General features: G+C 31.4%; 4 protein-coding genes across 4 annotated transcripts in view; 3 read left to right on the top strand and 1 right to left on the bottom strand.

Annotated features, from left to right (window-relative positions):
- Positions 1-44: 44 nt before the first annotated feature.
- On the top strand, positions 45-937 carry LOC116767284 (uncharacterized). The gene has a single exon (XM_032657542.2). The coding sequence runs from the start codon at positions 45-47 to the stop codon at positions 747-749; it is 705 nt and encodes a 234-aa protein (XP_032513433.2). The 3' UTR covers positions 750-937.
- A 434-nt stretch (positions 938-1,371) lies between these two features.
- LOC116767283 (pescadillo homolog) lies at positions 1,372-4,003 on the top strand. The gene is made up of 6 exons (XM_032657541.2): positions 1,372-1,532; positions 1,614-1,847; positions 1,933-2,304; positions 2,390-3,113; positions 3,326-3,510; positions 3,701-4,003. Exons 1-6 carry the CDS (start codon positions 1,509-1,511, stop codon positions 3,971-3,973), a joined length of 1,812 nt encoding a protein of 603 aa, XP_032513432.2. The 5' UTR covers positions 1,372-1,508; the 3' UTR covers positions 3,974-4,003.
- Positions 3,997-6,873, bottom strand: LOC116767282 (protein pelota). The gene is made up of 7 exons (XM_032657540.2): positions 6,695-6,873; positions 6,383-6,626; positions 6,054-6,308; positions 5,744-5,966; positions 5,250-5,442; positions 4,691-4,797; positions 3,997-4,364 (listed from the first exon to the last, which is right to left on the bottom strand). The coding sequence occupies exons 1-7, from the start codon at positions 6,733-6,735 to the stop codon at positions 4,264-4,266; spliced, it is 1,164 nt and encodes a 387-aa protein (XP_032513431.2). The 5' UTR covers positions 6,736-6,873; the 3' UTR covers positions 3,997-4,263.
- Positions 6,874-7,613: 740 nt separating this feature from the next.
- Positions 7,614-10,332, top strand: part of LOC116767354 (CAP-Gly domain-containing linker protein 2) — a 33,654-nt gene continuing 30,935 nt past the window's right edge. The window contains 2 exon segments of the mRNA XM_061527168.1: positions 7,614-7,859; positions 8,151-8,467. Coding sequence (XP_061383152.1) covers positions 8,236-8,467 — 232 coding nt within the window. The 5' untranslated portion in view covers positions 7,614-7,859; positions 8,151-8,235.

Raw genomic sequence — 10,332 nt, 5'->3', positions numbered from 1 at the left:
AATGTTGTCTCCGATACCTTCAGTATTAAGTTCATCTTATAACGATGAATTCATTGCCATGTCTTTTTATATTTTCAATACTTATATCTATTTCAAAGTGTTATGTAACTTGGGACAATGAAAATCGGTTACATCCAGTGCACGGATTGTATGTGAAACCTTCAAATGACGGTACCACAGGAGATCTTTATGTAGCTGCAACGGAAAATGACGGAGTTCAATCACAATGGCTAACAGATCAACCTGTAAACTTTTTAACAGCAGCTTCACAAGTTAAATCAAAATCGGTCCCGGTATCTTTTACCTCACGGCTGACTAAAACGAGTTCACCTAATGAAGAAACTATTGTTTCCAAAAAGCGAACAGTTATCAAGAGTCCAACTGTGAAGTATGCATACGCTGTCCCTGGAACAGAAGCAATGGTCCCTTACCCATATCCATTGAGAACGAAACAGTCAGAAGAATTTTCACCTTGCTCTAACAGCTTTCCGGTAAATCCTTATTCCCCCTACAACTATTTCTACCCATATATGATGTCCGCACTTACAAACGCAATGAAGACAATGAAAGAAAATGAAGGTAGCGAAGAAACCCAGAATATGATACCGCAAAACCCACCACCATATTGGCCACATCCGTATACATATCCCTATCAATACGTTATGGTAGACCCAAGTGCTTGGTCGCAACCCCAAACCGATGTTTCACCAACACCAACAACAACTACATCGAGCGCAGAAAATGCATAACATTTAAAGAGTAAAATTGTACCTTGCGAAAAAATTGCCGCTGCTGCTTCTATTATTTATTAAAATTTCATAATTTGAAACGCTCGCCTGATAATGTATGTAAAAGCTTGATAATGAAAAGTTTTCAATTACTTAGAGGGTTAGATAGAATAATTTAATTTAAATAATAAGAGCTTAATAAACGAATAAATGACTGAATAAGTAGAAAACGTTTTTTATTTCATTGAATCAACTAAAATATCCCTAGTATAAAATTGAAATTATAGTGTAAAAGATATGATGTTATAAAGGAAAGAAATTCGATTATAGACTACTATTATATATCTACAATAATTTATTACAATTTATTTATTTATTAGATTAGTTTTTATAATACAAAGTACTATGTCATGAAATAAAAAACTTTATCTTAGCATAATCAGATTCTGCAGCTATTATCCAAAACAGATGATATTAATAGAAACCAATACATAAAAATAATATTTTTATGTAGTTAATGTAATCTAGCTAGGATTAATGTAAGTATTTTTTCAAAATACATCACAACGTAAAAAGTGAGAAAAATGTTGTCATATAACAAAATGTTGGAGTAGAAACTATGGTTTTAAATTATACCATGGACAATACTGTCAATGTCAAAAATCGATCTTTATGTATCTTAAACAAGTGGAGAAAACATGTGAATAACTTCTATTTAAAGTACTATTATTAAAATTTTAAAAAATATATTAAAACGCGAAGTTAAATCAAATCAAAACAATGGTGTCTAAAAGAAAGAAGAAGGTGTGCTTTAATATATAATGAAATAGTTATAAAAACACGTGGTGATGTTATGAAAATAACCATAAATAATATTTATTTCAGTATTCGACCGGAGAAGGAGCTCAGTTTATGACCAGAAAGGCAGCTTTAAAAAAGCTTCAATTGTCCTTAAAAGATTTTAGACGAATATGCATCCTGAAAGGTATTTACCCCCGAGAACCCCGAAACCGGAAAAGGGCCCAGAAAGGTGCTGGAGGCATCAAAACGTTATATCATACAAAGGATATCAAATTCTTACTACATGAACCAATTATATGGAAACTAAGGGAACTGAAAGTGAGTATTCTTGAATACATAATTCATATCGTCATTTGAAAGTTATCAATAGAATGTTTTAAAACAATTATTTTCCAATTATCAGGTTTTCCAACAAAAAATTAGAAAAGCTCGTGCTATGCGAGAATATGGAAAAATGAGAAAATATTTCAGTGATTACCCAGAAATCAATATAGATCACATTGTTAAGGAGAGATATCCTACATTTGTAGATGCATTAAGGGATTTGGATGACTGTTTGACACTCTGCTTTTTGTTCAGCACTTTCCCCTCTTTAAAAAGGGTCCCCAGAGACCAATCTCTCCTGTGCAGAAGGTTAACTGTTGAGTTTATGCATGCCATCATAGCAGCAAAGGCTCTCCGTAAAGTTTTTGTTTCTGTCAAAGGATATTATTACCAAGCAGAAATTGAAGGACAAACTATTACCTGGATTGTTCCTCATCATTTCTCATTTAAAGTAAGTCATTTTTTTAATCATAAAAACACTAAGTTATGTTTTATTAATATTTTTAATCTAAAATATGTTTTTCTTTCCGTTGTAGCCACAAAATAAAGATGAGGTAGATTTTAAAATCATGTCTACATTTGTGGAATTTTATATAATGGTGTTGGGATTTGTTAATTTCAAACTATTCCACTCCTTGAACCTAGTATATCCACCAAAATTAACCGCTGGGCTGAATTCAGATGCAGAAAAAGATTTAGTAGACGAAAAGGCTTATGTAGCAGAAAGAGTTGCTGCTATGAACATGTCAATAGCTCGTATCGCTGGTTCCAATGAAGCAGAGGAATTACCAGATATTGATGTCTTTAACACAGAAGACAATGATCCAGAGAAAATGGAGGAAGCTAAGAAAGAAGCTGAGAAGATTAAAGTACTCAAGACCATGTTTAAAGGACTGAAGTTCTTCATAAATCGGGAAGTACCAAGGGAACCTCTGGTGTTCATAATACGTTGCTTTGGTGGTGAAGTCTCTTGGGACAGAGACCATTTTGTTGGAGCTACTTTTGATGAATCTGATGAGACCATTGCATATCAAATAGTTGATAGACCATCTATGGATAAGCAATATCTATCTCGTTATTATGTACAGCCACAATGGGTATTTGACAGTGTAAATGCAAGGACACTGTTACCCATTAACAAGTACCTGATGGGTGCAGTATTGCCGCCACATCTATCACCATTCATTGATAAGTCAAAGGATCAAGTATATATGCCACCTGAGCAACGAGCTCTTAATGATTCCAACTTTAAACCTCTTGGTGAGTCCAGAACATGTAATTAATAAAATAAATAAGTGCAGCAAAAAATGCATTGTAAAATTTTAATGAAAACCTTAGTCAAAAAGTTTTCATTTCAGTATTTCCATTAAATTGGAATTATTGTAACTAAAATGAAAACAAAACTTAATGATTTCCACCCTAATAATCTAATATTTAAACTTATTTCAAACTACAAATTTCTTAAATTATAGATGATGAACCATCAGACGAAGAAATTGAAGAAGCGAGTGATGAAGAGAAAGAGGAACAAAGTGAACCAGAGGATGGTGAGGAGGCTCTAGCTCGTCAATACAAGCAAGAGATGGAACAAGATTCACCATCGGAAGATGATGACGATGACCAGGACCCTGGCAAGAAGAAGGCTGCCAAAGAAAAGGTCGGATATATTCATCAAAGCTATTTTGGCTTACTGAATTATCTTGCGTTTATTTTAATAGATAAAATATTATTAATGTTGTGTTTTGTATAGAACTTTATCACACAAATATAAAGATCATTTTTGGCATCAAATCAACATTGTATATAATCATTATTTTATGTTTTTTTTTTTTTATCTGTGGTTACAGAAAAAGGCCATGGCAGTTACAACTGGTGTACCCTTCAAAGAACACCCATACAAGAAAGAGATTGAAGACAAACAAGCATTCAGATTACGAGAGAAACTTGTTCCAAAGAAGCACAGAAACTTGTATAAGAGCATGAAAGCTGGACAGGAGAAAAGAAAGAAGGAAATCTGGCTTCTACGGAAGAAAAGGCGTCTCCATGATGAAAAGGCTTCAGAGGAGAAGAAAGCTGTGAAACGCAAACAAAAAATGCAAGCATTGGAAGCTTCAAACTGATTCATTAAAATAAATAGACACCGTTTTAAATGCTGTTTTATTTCACTTAAAATGAACTATATTTCGATATTGGTTTATTATTTAATTCTATAAATAAATTATATAAATTACAATGGGCTCCATCCCAGAGTTGAAATAGATGATTCATCATTCGTACCTCAGTAACATTTGTATTAATTCTAATTTAAAAATAAGTCAACACATAGAATAACAATCATACATCAGAGTGGCTATTTGTTTAAAGTATCCAGATATTAGCAAAATTTCCTTTCACCCATACACTATTTTATCTAGTCAGAGTCGGAGTCACTTTCATCTTCAGCATCGCTATCTTCTAGTTCTGGCATTGGAAAACGTAGGATTGCTGCTATCCCAGTAAGTTGGTCTAATTCTGTAAAAAAAAAAATTGAATTTACGAAAATGTATGAAACAGTTATTTCAAATTCGATTATTATATAAAGAATATATTATTAGCTAGCTTTCTGTTTTTCTTTAGATTTAGAAACTGATCATGTTTTTTGTCAACATAGTGTTAAATCAACTTATAGTTAAAGTGTTGCCACTTCCCATTGAATGTTTATAAATCATAATTTAACTTCAAATTGTAATTATTTTTGCAAATGTCACATTATAACTATATTTATAATATACATTAAGTATTATATTTATTTATATTATACATCACACATTCATAGTGTCATTGAAATTTCTACTCACGTTCCCCTGAAACATGCATGCTTGAAAATATCCTTACGTCACTGCCATTATCTCTGGCAGAATCGACGATTGCTACATATTCTTTTCTTTGTTGTATGTCCTGACATCTAGATTTTAGAAATAAAAATTAAAATTAAAATGGGAAATATAGATGGAAAACTCATTTGCATGAATAGGATAGGAATCTATGACCTCCAGAATATTGCAACAAGAATGCAATATTCCGGTGATTGAAGATTGAAGAATTAAGTCCTGCTTGTACAGATGAATTTATTATTCAACATATTCCATGTGAATTTTGTAACATATATTGTCCAAACACTTGTTGAATGTGAAAAATATTTTTATTTTTTTTTTATTTCCTTGTTTATTAATAATTAAATAGTTTTGTTGTATACCTCCAGCTATTTATTACAAATTCATCATTAAAGAAGCAATTTAAACAAAGTCAAACGTTTCTTTCTGATTATATCACATACTTTAAGAATAAGAAGTATTATATAGCAACTCTTCCTTAATATTTTTTTTATTTATTTGGTCCTAAATATATAATTTTTACCTGAATAATTTATCGGATATCATGAGAGTTTCTATGGCCATAGCTTCGTTAGCCCTCTCCACATGTTTCTTTCCGTAGTAAGCCTTAGCTGGCTCCAATTGCAGCATGGTGTAGAAACCCTCTAAAAGTTTCACTTCACTTGCGGCCTTTGTATCTGATATTTTGTTCATTACTGACGGTTCCTGCAATACCTCTGTAATAAAATTTTTAGTTATTTCCAATATAAAATATATATGTAGAAAAAAAACATTCCTTGATAATAAAATTAGTCCATAGTAAAAAAAAACAGTATATTTTAGCAATGAGAAAGAATTGAATTATTAATTATATGCCAACATGAATTTTATATTGGTAATATGAATTTTCTATTATCAAACAGAATATTTAATTTTCTATTACATCTCACAGAAAATCCCTTTTCATACATTCATATTCACAGAAACAAAATAACACTAAATGTAAACATTCTTTAATTTTCATATAAAAATTGTAACCTTTTAAAGAATGCTTGAATCCAGATGATGCCTTCACCAGTAGAAATTTTGATTTATTATCAATGAGGAGTTTGTTATCTGTCTTAATAGCCTGCTGCATTATGTAATCAAAACACTGATCCTTAACAAAACCGGGAGATGCTAAGATAACACATTTAACTATACTAAAATCTATGTGTCTCAAGATTCCTTGCATGACTGCATCATAAAATTTGTTTAAACCCTGTAAAAAAAATCGATTAATTTATTATATATAGTTACATACTTTACATTGTGTTCTTAAATTCAAAAGCAAAGAACTTTTTCATACCTTTTCATGTTGTTGGACGAAACCTTTACGTTTTCTTGGTATAGTAACATCTATCTTAGATCTCACAAGTGTCATAGAAGGTGTGATCAAGCAAACATGTGCTAAACCTTCCTGCATCACAACAGCTGCTACATCTGCGCTGGCTGCTGGATCACAGGCCATTTCAACCCGCTCTAAAGCTACAGAGTCCCATAGTATTTTACATAATGTGAACTTTCTATTTAACTCCAAATCCAGAGTGTGATATGCCCCCATCTATAATGATTATAATTTGTTTTGTATTAACTGTAACAAACTTATTGTAAAATTACCACATGTGAAAACCTTACCTTTACATACTGATTTTCAACAATGTTACGGCCTTTTAATCTCAACATGCAGGCCTGAGTATCAAAATCTATATTTTCTACTCTGATAGTAAGGGTCGTTCGAACTCGATTGCTAGTGGAAGACCCAGTTGACGATTCAGTTTGTACTTTTCGTACAGTCGACGCCGTCACCGAATCTCCTTCAGCAATGAGATTATAAGCATGCCACATGTCTTCCGACTCCTCGGGAATGAGTGCAATACTCCTGAAAGTAAATTTAATAATAGCATATGCTACCGATACGACGATAACAAAATTATTTTGTGTACTCACCCACTGCCATCTTTTTCGACGTTTTTAAAAACGAGTTTCATTGTAACGCTTTAAAGAATATATTAAACTAAAATAATAAACATTCTTGCCTATGACCAATAAAAGATAGCATTTTTATTATTAAAGATTTAAATTTTCCAACATTGAAAGAAGATATGTATGCAGTATGACATATGTCATAAGTTTAGGACACATCTGATTAAACTTCAGAGTAGAAAAAAATTACAAGAATGTGAAGTTATTATTACTATTACATTTTTTTCGCTATAATGTTACTTAAATAAATAACGCTCCCTATTCAGTAGAATAATGTAATAAAATTTTCCTTATTCAATTGTAATGATAAAATTAAAATATAATAATACATATGTTTATATTTAAATCTATTCAAAAAATTGCTCTTGACTGAAAATACTCCCTATATGTTAATAATTTTTACGTCAATAAGATGTATTTCCACCAAAAACAATAACTAAAGTGGATATAGATAAAATGTAATGCTGCCTGATGAAAAATTTTTATTCAACTTATCAAACATCTTTGTTCCTATTGCTTATATGGTTGAATTTTATTTCCTAAATAAAATGATTTTCTCTTCACATAACAATAAAATAATATAATGTGTAAATATTACCTCTTTCATATAATAATTTCCATAATAATTTTACTTTCCCTCATGTGCAATTTAGAATAAAAACTAAAAAGAAGGGTTCTATAAATATATATTTTTTTAGAAAATGTTTTACTCCGATACTTTGATATATTTTGCCTTATAGTGTATCCGATTGTACCGAATAAACAAGACGTGGGCAATGACTGATGTGAAGCAATGTAATGCAAATTCAGTCTTAACATTCAAGTATTATTAAGAGAAGTGTTCCGCAATGTATGTTAAAGTAGTGGTGCTGTAATTTTTGTTGTGTGGTTGGTGTCATCTTTCTATTATATTTTCTTTAACTATTACATTATTTTTATTGTATAGTTTTACGCCTAGCGATCATGTGGTATTTATTTATTTAGTTAAATGATTATGATTTACAAGTTTGTGTCGGTTGTGTGATAGTGCTATCGTTGTCAAGCTCAGCTGGTCCGACGAGCGGTAAAATTTCGCATGTTTTTCTTAAGTCACGGATATCACTTATTATGCTCTATTTCCTGACTCAAGGTATGCTTTTATATTTTTTCTTAATACTTGTAAAAATTTGAAAAGTTTAAATGTTGGTAGCGTAAAGAATTTCATTTAAAACAAAAAGAAACTATGTACATTTTTTATTATAATATACTTACGTACTTTCTAATGTAGTTGCGAAAACCCTAAACGCGATTTATTTACATTTATGCTTACGAAATGGCCGTGATCCAGATTGCGTGTCCTCTTATTGCGCGGGAAGTTGGGGTATTTTTAGTTTAATGTCGGGATTGTTTGGGTCGCGTCATGTTTATAATAATTTTGTAGCCGAATACAAAGCTGAACGGGTGATATCATAATATGGATACCGAAAGTATCGTTTGATATATAAAAAAGTGAAAAGTGAATCAAGATGAACAACAAATCAGAAGTTTTTGTGGATCCATCCCACCCTCCGCCGCCATCGTCGACATCGTCAGATGGTGCTTCCACAGTCAGCACCACAGCTTCAACCATACCAAGATCGGATTCAGTCAGACCTACAACTTTCAGTAAACCATCAGGACTCAAACCTCCTTCTAAGATTGGAAGATTATGTTCTAATGCAGCCCCCAAGCCGGCTATACCGATTTCACCAAGAAGTGGTAAGTCATTCTTATTAATATCTCCACTTCTATTAACACAAACTGCAATTGACAGGGTTCTAACATTTGTCTCATCTCCTTAGATTGCATTATTATTCCAGATGTTTTTACTGAGTAGCATATGTTATCGGCTTATAATCATTACAATTCAGTATTGATAGATTTGACTTTATCCATTGCAGATGTTGATCTCATTAAAGTCAATCAAAGATTATTGAAATCATTAGAATTGAGCTTAATAAAGCAAATTTTACAATTATAGCCGTAGATAATTAGTGATATTAAAATTTATGATATAATGATTAGGATTTTATATGGCAGAGTGTTTCAAATACTTACAGTTAGCACTTTGTGTAAATGTATTCTTGTTACATTATTTAGATTTTTGTTACAAAATATAACAACAATGACATCATTTGTATTATCATTATATTATGGCACAGCTATTTAAAATCTCTTTAATTTTTTTCCATATATTAATTAGTATTTTTACTTTATACTGCTCTGAAGTCATATCTCATTGTTCGCTTGCCTTAAACTAATTGGATTGCACCAGAAAGTTATAATAAAATTAACTTAGATGCTTTAATTCAATTAATGTATTTCATATTATATTTTACACTTTTTTGTAATGTACGTAAGTAAATTATTCTATGTCGCCGTCATCTTAGGTCATTTATAATAATAAAGTGTCATTATGATCTCATCATGGCATTTATTAGAACAGCTACAAGATAATTACGAAATACATACTCGATATGACCGCCAGCAAACAGGTTTTTAATTATTAAAGTACAAAAATTGCCAAAATTCGATACCGTCATTGCAACGACCTTGCAGTTTAAACGCCAGTCTTATATTGGAAAGGTTTATATGACGAAAATTCCTAAGTTATATATCATAGTTTCACCAAGATTATGATCGATTTGCTCTGGATAATAACGTAGGCATCGATTGTCAAACGATTCGCAACTAATGGATGTTTTCTCTCGACGTGCGTGAGTTAAATGCTTCGTGCAATCCACGTACCTGTGAGGTATCGGCGGAGTCAAAGTTTATGAGTTTGTTAACCCTAATAAAAACGCAATTTTCGAAATAAACAAGACATTCTGTATCGGATCGAATGTATAAACGCGACGAATTGAGTATGTTACATTGTGATGGAATTCACATTGAATGCCAACTAGGCATAAGTAATGCTTTATTTGATATTCTTCAAGTTATAAAATCACTATGAAACAAATATAAAAATGATTTATAAGACGAACAAATACAAAATTTAAACAAAAGTATCTTAACGAACGCTAAAGAAAATCGAAATTAATATAATGAAGCTATCTCTATCCTCATGTTTGCGATCGTTATGTAGAGATCCAGTTTGAGATGAAAGTAAGCACTTGTTTATTATTTTTTTGTAACCCAGTTCAACGTCACGACAGTTATAAGAAGAAAAAAAAATCACAAGTTAAAAGTAACCGTAGCTACTACCGGTTTGACGTGACCTTCGATCGTTTTTACATAATAAAACCGTTACATCTCGATATCTCGCTCTAATAGATGGATACAAATGACTCCACAGATTATAATATTACTATAATTAAATGTTAATTTGTTTATTATATACAATTTATTGAATTACAATCAAACGTAAAGATCATGTGCTGACGTATATTAACAATAAGTCTTAAGTGCCGTTTCGTTTCACATTTTAATCATCCAGAAAGCGCTTGAGTTATGCGAAAATATTGCCTCTTGTTAAACAAGTAACGGTTTTGCATGGTTATGGTTGTAACTGGACATTTCATATGGATACGCTTGAATTATACACACGTACATACACAGGTTGAGTTATTACGCAATACATT

Source organism: Danaus plexippus, assembly GCF_018135715.1.
Source record: "Danaus plexippus chromosome 9 unlocalized genomic scaffold, MEX_DaPlex mxdp_24, whole genome shotgun sequence".
In the NCBI taxonomy this organism is placed as follows: Eukaryota; Metazoa; Arthropoda; class Insecta; order Lepidoptera; family Nymphalidae; genus Danaus; species Danaus plexippus.
This window is presented reverse-complemented; position numbering and strand designations above follow the sequence as displayed.

Excerpts from the sequence above, each read along its gene's own strand:
- LOC116767284 (XM_032657542.2), top strand. The coding sequence starts at position 45 with ATGAATTCATTGCCATGTCTTTTTATATTTTCAATACTTATATCTATT.
- LOC116767283 (XM_032657541.2), top strand. The coding sequence starts at position 1,509 with ATGGTGTCTAAAAGAAAGAAGAAG. Across the intron at positions 2,305-2,389 it reads CTCATCATTTCTCATTTAAA|CCACAAAATAAAGATGAGGT; the intron begins GTAAGTCATTTT and ends TTTCCGTTGTAG. Across the intron at positions 3,114-3,325 it reads TTCCAACTTTAAACCTCTTG|ATGATGAACCATCAGACGAA; the intron begins GTGAGTCCAGAA and ends CTTAAATTATAG.
- LOC116767282 (XM_032657540.2), bottom strand. The coding sequence starts at position 6,735 with ATGAAACTCGTTTTTAAAAACGTCGAAAAAGATGGCAGTGG. Across the intron at positions 6,627-6,694 it reads GTCGAAAAAGATGGCAGTGG|GAGTATTGCACTCATTCCCG; the intron begins GTGAGTACACAA and ends ATTTACTTTCAG. Across the intron at positions 5,967-6,053 it reads TCGTCCAACAACATGAAAAG|GGTTTAAACAAATTTTATGA; the intron begins GTATGAAAAAGT and ends TTTTTTTTACAG.